This window comes from Struthio camelus, chromosome 6, assembly GCF_040807025.1.
Source record: "Struthio camelus isolate bStrCam1 chromosome 6, bStrCam1.hap1, whole genome shotgun sequence".
NCBI classification, from domain to species: domain Eukaryota; kingdom Metazoa; phylum Chordata; class Aves; order Struthioniformes; family Struthionidae; genus Struthio; species Struthio camelus.
The window spans coordinates 1,607,609-1,628,577 of record NC_090947.1 but is presented as its reverse complement, the minus strand read 5'-3'; the positions used below and the strand labels follow the sequence as shown (position 1 = coordinate 1,628,577).

The window sequence follows — 20,969 nt, the reverse complement described above, 5'->3', positions numbered from 1 at the left end:
TAGAAAGTTCAACAGAGCAGTAACACACCAAAGCCTCAATACCCATCATGACCATGCAGCAGTTCTGGTTAATAAAACCATACTGTCATAAAAAGACTGCGGTAATAACTCCTTTCAGTCCAACAGCAAGGTCAGTGGTGCAGAAACTCACGCTTAATAAAGCACTGACCCAGACATCACCCCTTGTGTGAACCACAGGGTTTGGACAAAGCCCAGCAGAGACATGGAGAACACCTCCAAGCACTGAAACTGAACCACAATCATGCAGAACTTTGCCAAGAGGATAGAGGCTTCTTACTCAGTGTGTGCATTCTTCCTAAAGTAACTAGCATCTCTAAAAGCGTTTTGCAGGCATTTACATGACAGTAGTGTAGAAGTATTCCCAAGTTACTTGTGCATACATGTGTTCTTAGACGAAGGCAACAGAAAGTAAATGAGTCATGTATGTCCTCTGACTCGATGTGTAACGCGAATTTGTTTTACTTTGCCTTGCAAGCACGTGGTCGGTGACCTTCCAGGATTACTGCTCCTGGGCCTGGAATTAGCAGCCAATATCATATAGCTAAACATTTATCATCTATGGCTGTGTCTATAAGCAGATGGCTTGCACATGTCTACTTTCCATTTATTTTGCAGCCAGAGAGCATGTTGAACTGCATACTGGAGCATGGCTGACCCAAGCGTTTTCTTCAAAGTGGAAGGAAGAAAATCCTCTCTTTGGCAGGCGTGATGCAAAGGCTATAAACGAGCCTGACGCTGCAGAACGAGCAAAACTTTCAAGTCTCACGCTCACTGTGTGTATGTATTCCAGTGGTCACTGTACTGCATTAGAAAGTACAGTGATAATAATTCTGTAATAATTCCATCAATAATATAGTCCAGAAAAGGACTATTAAAAATGCATGGGAATAAATAAAAAAATAAAAAACAGAAAAGTCTATTTGGCTGAGAAAAAATAAAATCAGCTGATAGGAGAATGCCAAAAAAGCAGAAAGCAGGGAAAAAAATCTGGCAACCAAAGGACATAATACTGGGGAGGAGCACAATGAAGACAGACAGCCAAGGAGAGCCAGTTGAACTACTGCTCACATCTGAGCCTAAGAGAGCCGTACTGCTAAACCCTCATCTGACCTGTAAGGCACCTTGAGGGCTGTTTGCTGCACTGGTTAGAATACAAGGGAAGCTGCAAATTGCAAGCATTTCAAGTTTATGCATTTCACCTTTATCACTTGGGAAGATTCCTTCTCATGTCAGTCAGTTTCCTGTCCTAGAAAGGTCTGAACTGGTTCATTACTGCCCTCAAACTCTGTGACCATGGAGCCAGCCCAGGTCAAGAAGCATGGGTCTAAAAGATGTCTGCAGAGAGTCAACTATTAGACAGTTGTGCACTTTTTAAAGCTAAGTGTATTACTTGGACTTGTGGCTAAGGGTTACATAAAACAACCGGCTCCCTCTGCAGTATCATTTCATTAATACTTGGTTGTAAGGAATCAGTCCTCATTGTCAATCTGACTAACGCCTTAAACGTAAAATGCAGAACACCTTTCAGTCTAACAAGTTCCTCTAGTTCGCCTAATATTTGGGAAGAACCTGAAGATGTCACAGTGTTATCACTAGCACACAAAGCAGAGATTTCCATAGAGCAGGAACAGTAAACACAAGGACACCTGTGGGACACTGGGAAAGGAAAAATCCTTCCTGCTAGATCTGCTGTGTTGTGTTCATCAATACAAATGAAGCCTCTATTCACTTGTCATCTAATCTCACGGTAAGATCCTCTGGTGCAGTACCTATGGTTAGGAAACCCTTCCTGCCCCAGGACCAGGTAAAGGAATAGGGAAGAAGGATTTCCCCAAACACTGCCCTTTATATATATCATGAGCCCTTGCAACACGAAACCACAGACCTGTTAGAAATATCAATTATACCAACAATTCTGTCTTAGCAGGGTCCAGCTGACAGCTCTTCCCCTGAAGCTGCCCCAGGTAAAGGGTTCTGAAAGGTACATTCTGTGATCACAGCTTTCTCGCTTTCTAGGTATCAGAGGTTTTTCATGCATCATATTGTCCATATTTGTACAACTGTAGCACTGCAGGTGGTAATGGCCAAGAGGTGTTTAATTGTTTACATTTTTAAAAATAATTAAGTCTGTAAAATATCTCATCAGGTAAACTGGAATGGAACAGGGTTCCAAACTCACAGCTTATGGGAAATTCATTTTTTCCTGTCATAAAACCAAAATCTTCAAAATATGCTTTTCATCCCCAACACAAAGGCTCCAGGCTTACCATGCAAAGATGACCAAACCTTGTGAGGCAAACCCCATTTATTTCAATGTCCTCTGATAACAGTGTGCAGAGGATGCTTACAGAAGTAGTAAAAGGACAGGCAGCAATCCCTCCCCAGGACATTGGGCCAGTTTTGATCAGATTGCTATAAGAAATACTGAATAATCTTGCCTTTGTTCACTTTCCCACACCACTCAACTTCAGAGGTCACTTTTGAGCTGGGAGCCCTGTCCAGCCTACTCCCAGCAAATCCTCTGCAAAGTACACAGGTAGAGTCCAAGGCCTGGCTTCCTGTATGTTTCCAAGACTCAGTTCCCTTCCTCAGATATTTATACAGAGACCACAAGCAGATGATTGCTCCTTCATTACAAACCCAAACATGGCCACCAGCAGGTTCACGAGGAGGATGTTAGTTGAGAGCATGTAAATGCACACAAGGGGAATGGTAATCCACTCTGGGAAGCGGGGTTGGTTGTTGGCATCCAGCTCCACACACAAGGGCTTGGACTCATTCCCAGAAAAGGTGCAGCGGTCAAAGTTGTATGTGGTACCTCAGAGAGAGGGAGAAAGAGAGAGAGAGAGAGAGAGAGAGAGAGAGATAAGACAGCAAACAGTGAGCCCTCCCCAGTCTTTCTGCCTCAGGTATGGCAATTAAACACAATACGTGTTATCTCCTCCTTCCACCCTTCCCTATCAGGGATGAAACCTTGCCTTGTTGCTACTTGGAGGGAAGGGGTCAAAAAGTTTGGAGCAGACAAACCAGACTGGGACAGATGCTATTGCCTCAGACATGGAGAGCTCTCTCAGCTGTGAGAAGGGGGAGCAAGGCTGGCTCTCAGGAGCATCCAGAGAGACAGGTTACAACAGAGTTCCTAACTATTCAACTCTCCTGTCTCAGACATACAGGGGAACCGATTTCTTTTGATAGACTCCATTTCAAAGGCCTTAGCCTAGACCACCATTCAGCTGCTGATCCCCTGAACACCATAGCTGAAGAAATTCCTGTCCCATGCAAACACATGACTGCACAACCACTGAAAGGACAAAGCCTCCCACCCACTCAGGAGAGCTTCCCAGATAAGACAGCTACCATCAACATCATCGGGGTACTGGCCAAACATAGCCAGGTAGGGCTCGTAGATGACAGATCGAAATATCCACTCCCAGCGGTGCTCATTCTTCCTCAGGATGCCTTGCCTGGCCACACCAAAGGCCACCATCCACACAGCAAAGAGGAAGAGGAAGAAGAAGACGTCTATCATCTGGAAAAGGACAACAAGCAAATACATCAGTGCACTTTGTTCCTGCTGCAAGCCCTGCATGGCTTTGTTCTCCCTAATTTGACATGAGGATGGAAAACAAACATCCAAAACATGATCAGCAACATTTTAGTGCAAGTTTTCAGATCACTGCTCTACTAATTTATGGTCACCAGCACATACACCATCGACCGTTCTCCCTCACAGAATTTCAAAAAAAATGTTTAAGCTACCATAACAGGGCATATTTCAGAATACAGGATATCCCACTGGCATCAGATAGACTCCATTCACATGTGAAAACTATAGCTGCAGACCTGGCAGTTAAGTGTCATGCGAAAGCAGCTGCAACTTCTGAAAATATCATCCTGGATGGCTTAAAACCAGCAACAATATTCCAGTTGCTCTGGGTAAGAGCTTCATGAATTTCCAGTTCTTAACAACGTAAAGGTAACCAAAGACTGGTAATACCCTAGCTGGACCTTTTTAGTTGCAGATCCACCTCCACTGAGATCTGCCCTCCCACCAACCACAACCAGCTTTACTGTTAGACCTACCCAACCCCTTGTCCCTTTTGAAATACACCAAACGACAAAGATGTACAGAAATGTCCTGTGCTATTGCTTCCTCATCCTAAGGCACTCTAGGAGCAGGTAATTTCTAGATTTCCACTTCGCAACAGTAGTACAAGGCAAAATAAAAGCTTTCCGGGTAAGCTGCAGTCCATGCTAATACTCCCACTGTTGCCACACACTTGTTTTTAAAATTCCACGTGAGTCAACCCTTTGCTATGGCACAGAGTATACCCCAGACAACCCAGCCACTGCAGAAACGGGGAGGAGGGAAAAGCAAGAAAGGGAAAACTTTTCTCAAAGACACCCAACGATACTCACCTCACCTGCTGTGTCAGTGTCATTCCCCAAACGCTCCCTGTGTTCAGTGCACTTCAAATCTTTTCTTTGCAGTCTATGTGTGTGTGCATGCAGAGGCATTACTGGACTGAAGATGAGCCCCAGGTGACATGGGTAAGTTCAACCGGACGTACTCAGCTCTCCAAGCTCTTCAGTGATCCTTGAACAGACTTCCCCCCCCCGCCCCATTCCCATATGTAGAGCAAGCTGCATTTTGCCATACCTTGTCTTGTATTATATGGAATTCTAGATTCTTCCTAATCCTTTCAAAGTCTGCTAAGAAATATTCCCTCACACTGTGAAGGACAGAATCAGCCAGGTTACTCCATAAAGAGGTTCCTCAGTACCAGCTTCTCTAGTTATTTGCATGGTGGACGTGATAGAAGACAGAAATCCTTCTCCTACACCATTTATTGCCATTGTCTTGTTCAGGGAATGCTCATGCGAGTAACAGATAAGAGTGACTGAATATACTGCTGAAATGTTTGAAAGACCTAAGACAAAAGCTACAGGGAAGCACATTTCTTTCCTGTTCTTCAGTCTGGTCTTCATTCAGAAGAGAAATTCAACCCTATGCATACAGAGAGAAAAAGGCTATGCTCTTAATTAGGTCCTATTTAAATCTTAATTAATCTTGTTTAGCAGATTCAAGAGAAGGAGAGAACTTGCTGCCATCATCAGAACAGTGGTGAATTTCACTCTGGAGGAAAAACAAGGCATCACATCATTTATTTAGACACTCTTGAATGGCTGCCAGAGTCTTACCATCCTCTGCAGCATAATAATTTTGGGTCCTAGATTCCTGCTAACTGTGAAAATATGGATCAGCCTCAGAGTGAAAACTATGTAGTCCAAACAGAAAATTACTCTCCCAGAATACCAAGAACTTTCATTGGATGAATGAAGCCTGGTGGAGAGAAAAAAAAAAAAAAAGAAAGTGAAGAGAAGCGCTGGGCAAAGCATGCAAAAGACAAAAAAAAATCCTACCAAACAAAAAAAAAAAACCCTCACAAAACTGAAACAGTCCGTGAGGAGCAGAAAGCGAGTAATTGGGAAACGGGGCACAGTCACTCAGGGCCCCATCCCCTCATGCTCCCACTCCCAACTGATGACATGTCATAAAACTGGTTAATCTGCAGTTTGTTTATGCACTTCCTATCTTACCTGAATCATTGCTTTGTCTCCCCTCCCCTTCTTACATTATTAACCGCAAGGAAATCTTGTACCTTTAGCTACTCCCCTAGCCCTCTAAAAATATCACAGTGCAATGACCACTTTGCTGCACCAAGGCAACAAGAACTAAGTTACAGTTAATTGAACAATTATACTGTAAATATGTATTTCCATCATTTCTTTGTTAACTCACTATTCATATAAACCAGCCTATATGAGTTAATCGGATCCTGTTAGAATATTAGAGGTGGAATTTATAGTTCCCTTAAATACAGCACACTAAAGCTGAAAAAGTTTGTATCCTCCCTATTAAACGGTCAATAACAGGAGACAGGGGAAATCCCAAAGAACTTCTGACTGAGATGTTATCCATCTTACCATCCCCTGCAACTCTGTCTGATGTGCTCTGTACAGCCAGCCTTGAAGGGAATGTCATAAAATCTAATACCATTTCAATCATCTCCTTGTTAAAATGCTCATGCAAAGTATTAAGAAAGGCTGTTCTTCTGCTGGCCCAAGAAGATCTGAATTTAAGGAAGCTTCCTCAGAATCGAGAGATGGACTCAACTTCCATTAACCCAACAGGAGAAAACATTGTTAAGATTTAGAGTCAGGGCTTGGTAGTATTTGTGGCTTTCACAAAAAACAGTGAGTTTTCTCCCCAGGTTTAATGAACATATTATTTCCCGAAATCTAGTTAAAGGTTGTAGTCAAAATCTGGAAAGGAAAGAAAGCCGTACCATGACCACAAGAAAAAGATACTACTCACCTGAACACAATCCCTGCTATGAAGTAAAAGATTGCTAGTGTATCCATAACATTCCACAGATCTGAGAAATACTTACTGCCATTCATGTACCACTGGAAAGGAAAAAAGAGTAGAAAGTAACCACCACTAAACTGGCCACTGACTTGGGGAGCCCATCCACAAGTACTTCTTCTTCCCTCCCATGTCTCCCACTGGAGCTCCTCATAGGTAAATATTCCCTCCACTGCAATAGCTAGGATTGCCTCCTTGCCCATTACCTTTTGACACATACGGTGGGTATACCAGAGTTTAAACTGCTTGCTATTTCTCCCAAGAGAGGATTTTTAACATAGCAGTAATTTGTGCTATTGCTGGGTAACATATTTTCTACTGTTAACTTCTAGGACGACTATGGGTGAATATTTTCTATGTTTAGAGTTCGTTAGTAATTTTTCTCCTACAGTCCTGATGTCCCAGACTAACGCTCTTGCACTGGGACCAATTAAGCACATTGATGACACCAATACGAGGGCACAGTACGGTTTACTGTTGACACAACTCAATGATATGGAGGCTTGTGTCCTGGAGGAGATGAGGGACACACCTGACAAACGGCGATTACTCTGCACAGAGATCACATGCTGCCAGGGGACTTTGGGGCAGATCATAGCATGCTCCAGCAGAACAACTGCCAAATAGGTCAAGAGAGTCTTGCTTTGGCCTCCTAAGAGGGGATGCAACACTGTGGGGTCACTGTTTCAGGGCAGTTGAAGTATTCTAGCCTGTGTTTTTGGCACAGCTCATTCAGTAATCTGTCCACGGCTTCCTGCACATGCCCTTGGTCAAAGGTGCAGATTTATTTTATGCTTTTAATTACCTGCCTCTCTGTTTCTGAATTGCAAAGCTGATGAGAATATCAGCCATTCTCCAAACTGTACTATAGGTAGTGCACCCCAGATCCAAAGCATGTACAGGAACCAACTTCTGGATCCAGGTCAGAAGTGATTCATTATGAAAAGTCACTTTATCAGGAAAAAAAAAAAAAAAAAAACCTCCACCAACCCCAGAGAAACAAAGTCCTTGATCGTAAGAAATCCCACCACAAGGCCTCTGCTGAATGTCAACCCATTACATTAACCCCACAACTTTATTCATGTTTGGAATGATCTGACTCCTGTAAATAGCAAGACCAGCCCAAAACCACTGCTTCACATTCAGTTGCTGAAAATGATTTCATGCAGTGACAGATAATTGGAGGTCCAACAAGCCTTTAAAATGCTACGGCCTACCTCGCCTGCAACTTCCCAATTCCTGGAAGAGTAGGAACTGCTTGGGTAGCAGAATGCTGGCACCTAGTGGTTGAAAATTTTAATTTCGGGTTTTCTCTGCCTATCCCAAGGCTGTGAGTTGCTACGACCAGGCGTGTGGGGTTTTGTTTTCTTTTAAACTTTCATTGAAATAACCAAAGCTCTAATAATTCTGAAACAGTGGAGTACAGATCAATGAATCTCTCTAATAACTGAAAGATCTAAGGAATGTAATTATGTTCTTAATACTTAAGGGAAGCATACAGACACAATGGGAAGGGAGTTCTTCTAACTGCAACCAAATGAGTAGAGAGCCTAATTTGCTATTCCACTTGCACTGTGGTTGCAGTTTCTTCACATAATGGGAAGTATTACTGAAGAGCGACAGGTTAGAATTTGGCAGCTACCATGGTGTCAAGCTCAAGATACTACCCAACTCTTTTGTACTCTTTCAGCATCTTGGACCCACAAATACCTTTCTTACTATTTAACCCACCAAAGGTTGAGCACTAAGTGCGTACAGCATGTCTGATACCATCAACATCATAAGTAATTCCCTAAATTAAATAAACTGTCTTGCTTTCAGTAAGGTGAAGCAGCTAGAAATAACACTGAATGGGTGTTTTCTGTAAACAGCTGGACACATAGGGTCCAAATGTCTTTCACAAAGCAATAAGCATAACGCTGAACTACAATTGCATTAAATGCAGCAGGTTTACACCTGATTCCTCTTATCAAGGGCACCAATGGAGAAGAAATGCATTCTGGTCTAGTGCAGGAGCAGAGAGAAAACAGATGCAGATATGTGTAAACAACTGAAATTTGAAGTGCAGTTCAGTCCTTTCAACATCAGGCACTTCCCACTGTTAAGGGTTAGCCTGCAGGTAGGTACTGACCATATTCTTTCTCTGTTTAAGAAAACAGGGGGTTTTCCTGTATACCCCACAAGTCTACCTCCTCACCTGGCTGGAGGCTACATCTGTGTGATTAAGAAGGTAACAGGAAAAAAAAGGCATCTCCAATTTTACTATTGCTATGACAGAAGTGAAAACAGGCACCAGTGACTTGGGGTTCAGATAGAGATTGAGGCAGTATGTCAAAACGTTGCCCCCCCCCCCCGCTTGGTGAGACAACCTGCTTTAAATCTGGAGCAATTTCTAGTAGCTTTCACCTACACAGAACAACACACCACTTCCTAACCAGAGTTACGACCTCTCCCCAAAACCAGTTATGTGACTGCAACATCTACAGTGGGACCCCAGGCAACGTTACTCTTATTTTCATCTGATGCAAAAACAAAGTGTGAAACATCCCTCTTTCTCTAAACATTAAGGGCACAGGTGCTATTTCGACTGTAGAGTTAGACCAAGGCACTCCCAAATCCATCTCAGGAAGTTTTCTCCCTGGCTTTCTCCGAGAAGCTTACAGGAATGGGGCTCTTCTCTGCCTCCTGCTTCTTAGTGAACTATTTCTGAAGCCAGGGAACTGGCTAAAAGATAAGCCATAACTTGGTTTCTTCAATAAGTTCTCTATTTTAACTGACTCCAATGCCACAGCCAGATTGGTGCTGTCTGGCTACTAATCACTACCGGGATTACTGGTATCTGAAGTTGCTCCACCTACTCAGGGTAGTAAGAAATAGTGACATTGGCAGGAGAAAAAGGTTTCTATCTCTGAGGCTTTCCCCAGGGTTTTTGCTGGGTACGCACAGGAAGTGCAAGGACAGGTCCAGAGACACCAGAACCTAAATCAGCAGAAACAAACACTTCATTAGTGTTTCCATTGCAACAGAGACTTTTACTTTCCCCCCATTTTCCTTAGCAAGTAAAGTTGCCTTAAATAGGGTACCACATTGACTACTAATATTTTTAAAAGACCACGTAGCAAGTTAAGCGTAGTAACGCTAAGACTCAGCAATGTCTTTCGAGCTCATGTAATAAATTCTATGGCAGGGTATCCTGACAGTTGTGTAAGAAATTTTGTAGCAGGGTGTCCTGATCCAGCAGATCACCCAGAAAAATTCATTTTTTGAGACTTACTCTTCACAGGATGATCAGAAACCAGCACTGCTCTGAAACTATACATCCATTTCTTTTCCAATTTCCCCAGTCTCTCTACATGCAAGTCCCTGCTGTTCTGAACGCAGACTGGCAGAGACAGGTTTGCCTGAAAGCCAATATTTTCACGAAAGGCCAAAGCAATGCTGAGAAAGAAACCAGGACTCATCTGGCTTATTTCTACTCTAGAAAAATATTTCCTTTTTAGCAAATACCAGGCTTACTTCAATAAGGCGGTCCCCTTATACATGAAGTGAGAAGTATATCAATTAGGGGGATGAAGGTTGCCTGTAGAGGCAGTCCAGCACGCTGTTCCCACATAATACCAGTACAAGTGGTATAAGCAGTCCAAAGCTGGTTTAGGGGACTACATGAAAGTAGCAAAAACTCTTATTTTTGATTAAAAGATTATTAGAAAAAAATGCTGACACTGCCTCATTGGTCCAAAAAGCAGGCATGGGGGGAAAGGAGCAGGAACCATTTAATCTAGAAGTATGCATCTAGATACAGCTTCTGCTAAATTTAACCTCTATATTCTCAATCGCTTTGGCAATCTGAGCCAAGCGGTCCTGAGAAATATCCTTAGTGGCATCAGCTTATTCACACAGCCTCAAAAATCAATACACATTCCTCTTGGTCCACAGATACTGCAGCTATTGTAGCATAGTAGGAATTAAACATCAGAAAAAAATCCACTGTTCCTTGAGTTGCCTGAACATATATCACAGGAGGCAGTTCCCCTGTAACTTAGAAGCAGCCTGCACTACCTTATGCAACTATGGGAAGGCGGGGAAGCCAAGGCTTTTCTAGCATCTAGCATCAAACATTTTTGGTCTGCAAGCGCTGCCTACTTGTCTCACTTCATCACAAAGCAGGATGAAGACCAGCACATAAAGGATTATCTCCAGGATGGTAGGCTCCTTCTGGAAATCCATGAGCAAGACGTAGGCGAAGAGCAGCAGGAAAGCAATGTAGAAGATAACATTCCAGGAGAAGACCACAAATGGGGAGGTGAAGAAAGACACGTAATACAACAAGAGTTTCTTACTCTTCTCCACAGGCTTTTTCCTGGGGAATTAAAGGTAGGAGAAGATCTCAAAACATAGCTTTTATGCCTGGAAACATTTGTGCTCTTTGTCAAAGTGAAAGTTAGAAGGATGCAAAGTCTAGCGCAGAACATTAAAGGCTGTCAACATGTATGCGGTCAGGGCAGGCATTCTGCACCCACTGACTTCAGGCACACAAGTAAAGTGGCACATCCTAACTCCAGATCAGAATGAGAAAACACTTCTGTCAAAAGCTCATTCAGCCACTAAATACTTTTATTTGAGCCCTCACCTCATTATTATTAGCATTCAGAAGAAAGTATTTGTTAAGCAGAAACAGCACAGGCACTAAAGACAAGCCACAAGAAAGCTGTCTCTGGTCCACTTGTGCCCACTCTTGAGCTACAGTAGCCTTTCAATAGCCTTTCTCATGTGACCGTGCTGTCAAGAGCAAAGAGGACCTATAAGCAGCAAAAGGCGAGTACGATTTGAAATTAGGCCATGCCAACCCCCAGCTCTGCTGTAAGCTTCCCTATCTTTATGTGGACAAGTCAATTAACCTGCAACTCCATTCTTCCATCCCTAGAGTAGGCATGATAATTTCCTGCTTAGGTGAGCTGATCAGGATAAACTCATTGCACGACTCAGCTGCTCACACAAAACAAAATACATACAAACACTTAGAGTGGAGAGATGTGAGGGTGATAGAACACTGGAACAGGCTGTCCAGAAAGGTTGTGGAATCTCCATCCTTGGAGATATTCAAAATCCAACTGGACATAGTCTTGCGCAACCTGCTGACCCTGTTTAGAGCAGGGGTTGGACTGGATGATTTCCAGAAGTCCCTTCCAAATTCAATTATTCTATGATTCTAGGACTATACTGACTTGCTTTATTTCTGCTAATAAGAACCCAGTTCATTACCTGAACGAGATGAAACCACAGCCAATTAAAGGGAAAAAGAACAGACACAATATAATCTTCCAGTTCTTGGTATCTCTTGAAATTTCTCCATACCACTGCTTGGAAAGGAAATTCTGCAGGGAAGAAGAAGAAGAAAATATCCTCGTTTCTAACAGCAACAAAATAACCTGGGAATATTATCAGGGGACATTAGATTTAGAGAAAAGCCTTGAGATTTAAAACAAAGTAATAACCGGGATTCCCAGTTCCACAATACAGACAGCTTTCTGCTTCAGTAACAGTATACTGGTTGCTTAATCCAGCTATCCTCTCTACAGGACCATTTCAAAGTAAAGTTGAGCAGGACTTGACCAGATTTGTATGGTACTTTTACACCAGGTAGTACAGCCATACTGTGTGTGCATGGGAATCGTGCCAAGGGAGAAGTCAGTTCTGGCAATCTCTATCTCTAGCTAGTTATGATTTACAGCTGTAAATCAAACCTCCCTCTCTTGACTTAGCATCTGTGGACAAATCAGCCACTTACTATTTCAGCAAAAGGAGCCAGGCACCTTGTCCTCAGACAGCCACAATCAGTGCTCTCTGGGACGCATTTCATAGCGCTGCAAACGTTTGTTCTTTAAGGATACTGCAGGACATAGCTTCTTCATCCCCTTGCAAAGCACAATGTTCACACTTCAGGAGGACAAGGTCTGAGCCATGGCCTTTCATGAACTATTCACATGGATGTAGCATTTTCATAACAAGAGTATTAGCTTTATTTTCTTTTGAACGACCTGGATGGCAAAGGTTACAGAAACCCATGTGCTTTCTTTTCACTGATATTACCTGCACTCCGGGCTGTGCAATGAATTGCTGGTCTTTAGCTTCCACCGCTAGTTTCAGGCAGTTGCTCCCTCCCCAGGCTTCGCAAGAATAAGTCAGCAGCTGCTCAGCTAGATCTTCATCACTGCTGTAGCATTCAGTGAACAGCTCTGGAGGAAAGCAGCCGTCCCACGAGGGGAGAAAGCAACGCTATCAAATCTGTCCGTGCCCCCATTTAGCCACAGCTGCACAGCCCAAAAGATAAGAATTCCCCAGCGTAGTGCTCCAATACTAACATTCATTCATCTGGTACCTGCTGCATATTTCTACTGCATTCTCCAACATATTCTCTCACACATGAGTTTCAAGCTCAGACTCAGTTTTCCACTGACTCTGATGCATTTGTCTTCAATGACTTCAAAAATAATACACATATAAACACACATAAGAGCTCTTTCCACACTTTCACCACTGTAAAGCATTCTGTACATAATTACGTACAACTCCAACTGCACATATTAAGCTTTCATAGGAAATTCATGTCTGCATGGAAAACTGTAATATTAAATAAGCTTACACAGAAACACAGCACTGAGTTGAGTTCTGCATTAAAAATTGAGGAAAAATATGAGGTTCTATAACTCAAATGATTCTGTATATCTCCTTGATTCATCTTATTTTCATTCATTTGACTATAATTGTCAGATCAACGCCAGTCTCAATAGTCCCATATTACCACCAGAGTTAAACAAGAAGACGAGTACCACCTGATGCTTTCAGGCTGGGAAATGCATTGCAAACAAAGGTGTTTCAGAGCAGCTATGAAGATCTTATTCTATCTACAAAATGTTTCTACTAGCAATGCACGTGGAGTGAAAAAACAAGTTTGACTTGCAGGGCAAATCTGTAGGTAAGGCAGCAATTAAAAAAGCAAACAAGTTTTAGACCTGTGACCCAGGTGCACTGCTTTGAGTGGTACTGATACAAATCTAGGATGCAATCTCATACCTCAGTTTCATTACACAGGCATTCAGCTGCAATATATGCTAAAGAAAGCTATTCCCATCTCTAGACGTTCCCCACGTGCAGACAGTTCTGTCAGTGTTATCTGTGACAAACTGCAATATGCCACTGCCTTGAGGAGTGATCAGAGTTTTTAGAAAGCAAACCAACCTCCACTAGAAATTGTCCTCTCAGACAATTTGTTTCCCCAGGTACATCACAAATAGCTGTGCTACCATAACTGCAAGGAAGTACACATACAGCAATACCTTCACCTGGTGTTGCCAGGAACACTACAATATGCAAATAAATTTTGATGAATTTCCCCAGAGAATTCAATGGCACCTGTTCAATTCACCTGCAGGTCAGGCAAGAGAACAAGGTCATAACCTGCAATAAAGCTGCAGAGGCGGCACTGTATTGTATTTCCCTCTTAGTTCAGGAACAGAAGTCCTGCATTGAGCTGTACTACAGATGAATTTGAATTTCTTAAGCTGTGGTGCTACAAATTAATCCTTGTTCTGGTATCTAATGACTGTGTTGGCTTTCATTTGCATGTTTCTGAAGGCTAACTAAGCACTGAGGAAACATCAGCAGTGTTCCAAAAAAGGTAGTCCTTAACAAAAATTGCATCTTTTTCACTTCTGCCACCAATTACTTCATTAAATAAGAAACTGGTGGTTACTCCAGCCTATGAGATGCTTCTGATTTGTTGAAAATCCTTGCAATAGGAGAAACTAGATGTCATACAAAAGGAGGAAAATATTCAAGCTAGATCTGCTTTCTCAATAAATGTCATGGTTTTGCTCATCTTCTTGGAATAGGGAAGATATATTATTTTGTAGATCAGAACTGATGAATTCAATCCACTTTTATCTGCAATTTTTTCCTCACTCCCTGGAGGTACTCTCACAAATTTGAGGGACGGCTCTTCCTAAGCCGACTACAGCTAGCACTCACGCAGAAAGCTTCTCCGATTCTGTATTCTCCTCCCTATTTCTGGGAACCTCTCTTCCTTAGCCTTACTATTAGAACTATGTAGCTTTTTTCCTCAAGAAAGGATAAATTCTCTACAAAAATCAACCCATAAGGATGCATGCTCCTCCAGCAGAGCCATACAGCCTCAACTAGGAACAGGTGATATGGAAGAGATTTCCAAGTAGTAAAAACATCTTTCGGCATTAAAGGGAAGCATTTAATGTTGAATATCTACATTTTTTTTAAATAAAGCTTTCCTTCTACTTCCTTCTGAGATGTCATTTCTCTTCTCTGCAATCAGGCCTGAAATTCTGGAGAGCATTTCAGGCAAATCCAGTGAATTATCTTACCTTGCATTTTGCTGAACAAAGCTAGCAGGGTTATCAATTTGTTTTATCTGCACAAAACAAAAACATCGCTATGCCACCATTGCTACACATCCTATCTGGAGTTCATTAAAACACACAACATCCCACGAAATGAAACAATTCCCTGATCTAATTCCCCTTCTATTTAATTTCAAAAGGACTTGAAAAAAAGCACTTACCTACCGCTCTCGTCTCATACTCATTAGCAAGTTCCTCAGACTCACCAGCAGCATTTATATCGTTCTTAACCTTGGCCAGGCTTTTCAGGAGCTTACTGGCCCCAAGAGCTGCCAAAGTGCAGCCTCTGGTCTATGGAAAGAGAGTTAAGTCATGCAAAGCCTTCCGCAAAGGAAATTGTTACATTATTTAAAAAATTAGGAAAGGCAAGTATGAAATACACATCCAAAGACAAAATGGGTAATGTTAAACCTACTTAAAGAGCCACCTAGTAGTTACCTATTGTTGTTTTGTGTTTGAAGATGGATCCTTCAAAGACCTATAAACCCGAGACAACGAACACCACTGTGCTGTTTGCAAAGGAAACCAAAGAAAAATTCAACTTACTTGCTCCCAGATGACTTTGGACAACTCTTTCTTGTTCTGAAGAACTGACCAAATAAACAGAGCTTGCAACGGATGCCTTGTGATAGGACATTCATCCTGAAAGAAAAAGCAACAATTCCTCAGACTTAAGCTCAGTAAACTGCTTCCACCTAGAACAAATCCTTAGCCTGCCAGCCTCCTTTTTCATATTTTCTTCCATTTACAGACAGTCCACTGAACTCCTTTCCTGGCTATCTGGTATTTGTCCTCTGCCAACCTAAGTTACAGTAGCCTTATATTTACCTATTTTCTGTAGAAGAATCAGCCCCCAGTTTTTCCTAAAGAGGGCATCACAGGAAATTCAAGACAAAGTCACATTCCACTTTATCCCACACAGTTTAGATAATCTGGTTCACAGCTTGACTTTGTGTTTACACATCATGGATCAATAACCTCTAAAAGGAATCCTAACTTTACATCAATAGACCTTTGTGTTTAAGCAAGCCCCATAACTTCACAAAAAACTCAAAAACAGAGAGGAAGTTTTATATCATCTTCTTCCATTCAAGCATTTTGAACCTGGGGTGGCAAACTTATCATGAAACGATTCCTGAACAGTAACGCTTTCAAGGAGCACAAGCTTCAGTGGAAGCTGTCAAAGTGAACTAGAAGTTTCAAATCAAACTTCCCTGAATTTCACATATGTTGCATCTCTGAAGTCTACAACCGCTCTCAGAATTTCACATCTGGTGCCTGAACTCCAGTTTTGAAACTCAGATCTGGATCTAATGCTTGGATCCACCGTGCTTAAATAACTATGGAGTCTAGTTCTACCTGACAATGAAATAAAGCCCAGAAGGTGCTTGACACCCTTTCAGCGAGAAAGGTTTACTTTAGCCCTGCCATTTAAAAGTATTAAACATGGACCAAGATATGAGAGTCCAAATTCCTCATGCCCAGATGGCACCTCCATACTGGACTCCGAATTCACATTGGTGTAAACTACAAACAAAACTAGAGCCTGCTTTTGATAGCGCTGATAAAAAAAAAAAAAAAACTTTTAACCCAATATGCAAATAAACTCATCCATTCCTCTTGTAGTTTAACGACCCTGTCCTTATAGGATTTTGTAAAATAGGGCAATATGTTAAATTTAAAACAAAACTTAAGATTGTTAAAGCAAATCCTGCTATATCAGGAACAAAACAAACTTTTTCTCTTTTCCTTCCAGAGGACTTGTAGTGGAATCAACTTGTTCATCACTTACTGAGAGCTGTATCTCTGTCTCATCCTTGCTGTTCTTATCATCTCTTTTGAGACCTCTTCGGAAATCTTCAACCATCTTCCACACAAATGTGAGGAGTGCATCATTATAGGAATTCTTTGCAATCTGCAGATTCTTAAACACCAGGCTGCTAAAGTTGTTGGTGTACAGCTCTGTAAGGACCTCTGTGGTAAGGAACTTTCTCAAGTTCAAGCCATTTTCCAGGAAGAGACGAACAAATTTGGGTCTGTCTTTCACTAGGGCCGTGAACATCACATCCTGAAGGTCAGCTGACTAGAAAGAAATGAAAGGACGAATATTAGGGAGCATGTGAGATGTGAACAGCAGAGAAGATCCTCCCAGATTACAAATGAATGGTTTTCCTGTCTCAGCCTACTGCAGTCCTACAGCTTCAAGCTTCTCAAATAAAAACCTTGGCTGAAGCAACAGTTCAGCTGGTTTCTTCCTTGCCCACACTGTCTGCAACATCAAAAGCTGCTCTTCAAACCTGTATATGTGGCCTCCAAGGATGACAGACCTGCTCCTTACAATGCATAGAGCAGGTTCAAAGTTTTGGAACAGTGGGAACCTACAATAGAAATTTTCATACACTATATGGCAACCTTTCTCAGTGCTCACTCATCAGATTTTGCTGAGAATCTCCATACTGGAGAAATGGACTTTCAAAATATCACCATCTGCCCATATCTGGTTTAACAGTAAATTTTACCCTTGCTATTGCTAGTGAGACACATAAACAAGGCTTGCTGCCCTAATACTGTTTGTGGGGGTATTTTTTCTTGACTATTTTTATACCACTGAAAATATATTGATTAGTGCCCTTTGAATAAGACGTTTGCCATTTGTCTAGCAAATAGATGCTGGACTAAATAGGCAGTACAGAATTCACAACTGTTTATGGTGTATGACTCCAAGGCAAGTCTGGAGGGACTGATCTACGTGAGTAGGCACTCCCCGCCCTTTCCATTTTTCGACTCTGCTCAGACAGCACCCAGCAGCATTAAGTGAGATAGACTAGTGATCACTTAACTAAAGGACTGACACACGTGGCTATTTGCCATGTTTTCCTTTATGTTGCCTCACTCTCACCAGAATCGTTCTTTTCCACGTGCAATTGCCATTGCTGGATGGCCCAGGTTCTAGCATGGGCAGATAACCCTTTCAAGTGGTTACAGCAGTCAATGACGAAAGGATGCTGTTACTTATCCTCATGGACTGAGATGCTGAGGTAGGGGCTGCTATTATAATGTCTTTCTCTTCTGACCTCTCCCCTGGCCCATGGCACTGTGCTCCGACAGAAGTGGTCTGTACCTCCCAGTTCCGGTCGTTGGTGAAGATTTCATCACTGGCCAGGTCCAACTGGTTCCACTCCAGCAGCAGCTTCAGCTGCCCGTTCCAATTATCTCTGTCATGTTCATTGGTGCTAAAAGCTGCAGAAGAAAGAATCCTCTAAGTAAAAGATCAAAGACAGAAGAGCTTCTTGGCATACTTATTCATCCCTGCTCTTCACTTTCTTTCCAACTATGCAACAAGACCCCCATCCAACCTCTTTCCTCAGACTCACACACATCCTCATAATAAGGTTCTAGAGAACGTTGACGGCTTAGAAATGCACCTATGGCCCATGTGTGCGCATACCTTCACTTTCATCCAACATGCACACAGCCTCTGCTACTCTGTGGGAAGAAACACAGGTACTAAGCTCTTGGGATCTCAGGCCAGTTGTCCTTAAATTGGCATAACCAAGCTGCTCTGAATACCTCATCAACAAAAACATCATAGCCTTCCCTCTGGACTCAGCAGGGTCCTACATCTTCTACATACACAAAATTATGCAGGATCCACAATGGAGTTCTGACAAAAGAAATGTCAGGGAGCTATAATGCTCAGGCGCCTTCTTCATGCACAGACAGGAAAGTGAGATCAGTCCCGCAACCTCTGTGGAGAACCAGTTCTGCTCTGCTGGAACAGTGAAGAGTCCAGGCTCTTGAGTGATGTGCTGTAGCAAACTACTGGGGGTTGGCAAAAGTTAGGAAGTAGCCCTGCACATTCACATTCACTGTTAACTAACTGGCTACTTCTTTCCCTCCTAAACCTCTTCAACCCAGGAATACCAAAGGTGCTTCATTTTACATTGCAGGTCACTGAGTAATCAATTTCTGCAGTATAACCAGATAAGACCCTCTGCTCCTGTTCCTGACTGACTTCCTATTGTGCTATATAGCTAAGGGCTACTATCAAAGATGCCATACACTATCCTAGGATCCCCAAAACCCCCATGAATACCTTGCTAATTATCAGGAATAAACTTCCATATCAAGCACACTACCAGATCCCATAATACTGTTGTAGGCTGTTCACATGACTGCAGAGGAAGCCAGGCTCCATTTTGTGGCAGCAGCTTACATCTCTAGAGATGGCATTGCTTTGGAAAAGGCTGACCTAGAAAATTAAGGTTCCCACAGTGGATATAAACTGTTTCTTCTTTGCTTGTTTGTTCTTAGTTTATCTAACTATGCACTCTCTTTCAAAGCATCAGTAATAGCTTTAACAGGGCATTTTGCAGGAGAAAAGGAAACAAGCACAAGTCACAGAGTCACAAAAGGGCTGAGGTTGGAAGGGACCTCTGGAGATCATCTAGTCCCATCACCCTGCTCCAGCAGGGTCCTCTAGAGCACGTTGCCCAGGATCGCGTCCAGGCACCTTTTGACTATCTCCAGAGAAGGAGACTCCACCACCTCTCTGGGCAACCTGTTCCAGTGCTCTGTCACCCTCACAGGGAAGAAGTTTTTCCTCATGTTCAGATGGAACTTCCTGTGGTTCCGTTTGTGCCTGTTGCTTCTTGTCCTGTCACTGGGCACGGCCCCATCCTCTTGTCCTTCAGATACTTGTACACATTGATCAGATCCCCTCCTCAGTCTTCTCTTCTCCAGGCTGAACAGGCCCAGCTCCCTCAGCCTTTCTTCACAGCAGAGATGCTCCAGGCCCCTCATCATCTTTGTAGCCCTCCGCTGGACTCTCTCCAGCAATGCCATGTCTCTCTTGTGTCTGCTTCAGGGCTCCCCAGGTCAGTACTCCAGAGGTGACCTCACCAGAGCTGAGGAGAGAGGCAGGATCACCTGCCTTCAGCCAGGTCTCAATGCACCTCACTGTCCACTCATCTAGCCCACGCTTCTGCAGCTTGCCTCTGAGGATGTGATGGAAGAGAGTGTGGAAAGCCTGGCTGAAGTCCAGGTAAACAACACCCACGGCTCTCCCCTCATCTACCCAGCCAGTCATTCCATCCAAGAAGGCTAGCAGATTGGTCAAGCATGATTTGCCTTTGGTGAATCCATGCTGGCTACTCCTGATCACCTCCTTGTCCTCCACATGCTTAGTGAGGACCTCCAGGAGGAGCTGTTCCATCACTTTTCCAGGGATGGAGGTGAGGCTGACAGGCCCCTGGAGTTTCTTCCTGGGGCCTCCTCCTTGCCCTTTTTGAAGGCTGGAGGGACATGGGCTTGTTTCCAGTCCTCAGGCACCTCTCATGAGGTTCTCCAGGACTTTTCCGAGATGACAGAGAGCAGCCTAGCAATGACATCCACTACCTCCCTCAGCACTCGTGGGTGCATCCCATGGGGGCCCACGGATTTGGGGCTGTCAAATTTGCCTAAATGATCTCTAACCCGATGCAAGAGCCTCCCCTCCCCTCTCGTTGTGCCCCCAGCGCTAGGAGCAGCAGTGGCTCTTGAGGCTTGGCAGCTCACCTCTGCAACGACTCGGCCCAGCTGCTGCCCAGGCACAGGAGAGAGAGCCGGGGCCGCTCCCCAGGGCAGCTGGCACCAGCATGGGACCAAGTTCAGCAGCCGCAGAGACATGCAGCGGCGAGACTGAGAAACTCAGGCCACACCATCTCCATTACTCCCTTTACTCCCTTTAGAGATTGCATTCCTCCAAGAGCAGCTTGGCTCTGGTAAGCCGCCTCCAGACGCAGAGTCCCAGCACTCACAGGGGGCAGCCAGCTTGCAGAAGACAGGCCACGTCTGCTCTTCCAGCTGCTGCGCCTGGGCCGGAAAGTCCTGCCAAGGGAGGTTCCTGCATGCTGCAGGCCCGCTCAGGTTTCCGCTTGGGGAGCCGTGGGTCTGGGCAGGGTGGAGAGGGTGCACAGCAGGCACCTTTGCAAGCCAGAGAGCGGGAAGAGCAGAGCATGCCTCTGCAGGTGGGACCGTGCACGGCTCCCCTCTCGTCTCCCTGACAATCAGCTACCACTTCTTCCAGGTGTTCCCACATGGCATGG

The 20,969-nt window shown here is 43.5% G+C and overlaps 1 protein-coding gene across 1 annotated transcript in view; it reads right to left on the bottom strand.

Annotated features, from left to right (window-relative positions):
- The window catches only part of TRPM8 (transient receptor potential cation channel subfamily M member 8), a 58,521-nt gene that overhangs the window by 13,988 nt on the left and 23,564 nt on the right, over window positions 1–20,969 (bottom strand). The window contains exons 10-20 of the mRNA XM_009681821.2: window positions 18,005–18,123; window positions 16,676–16,966; window positions 15,430–15,525; window positions 15,045–15,174; window positions 12,542–12,687; window positions 11,714–11,826; window positions 10,595–10,811; window positions 6,401–6,492; window positions 5,224–5,365; window positions 3,379–3,550; window positions 2,662–2,839 (exon numbers count right to left, since the gene is read on the bottom strand). Of these exons, the coding sequence (XP_009680116.2) occupies window positions 2,662–2,839; window positions 3,379–3,550; window positions 5,224–5,365; window positions 6,401–6,492; window positions 10,595–10,811; window positions 11,714–11,826; window positions 12,542–12,687; window positions 15,045–15,174; window positions 15,430–15,525; window positions 16,676–16,966; window positions 18,005–18,123 (1,696 nt within the window). The remainder of the gene's footprint in view (window positions 1–2,661; window positions 2,840–3,378; window positions 3,551–5,223; window positions 5,366–6,400; window positions 6,493–10,594; window positions 10,812–11,713; window positions 11,827–12,541; window positions 12,688–15,044; window positions 15,175–15,429; window positions 15,526–16,675; window positions 16,967–18,004; window positions 18,124–20,969) is intronic.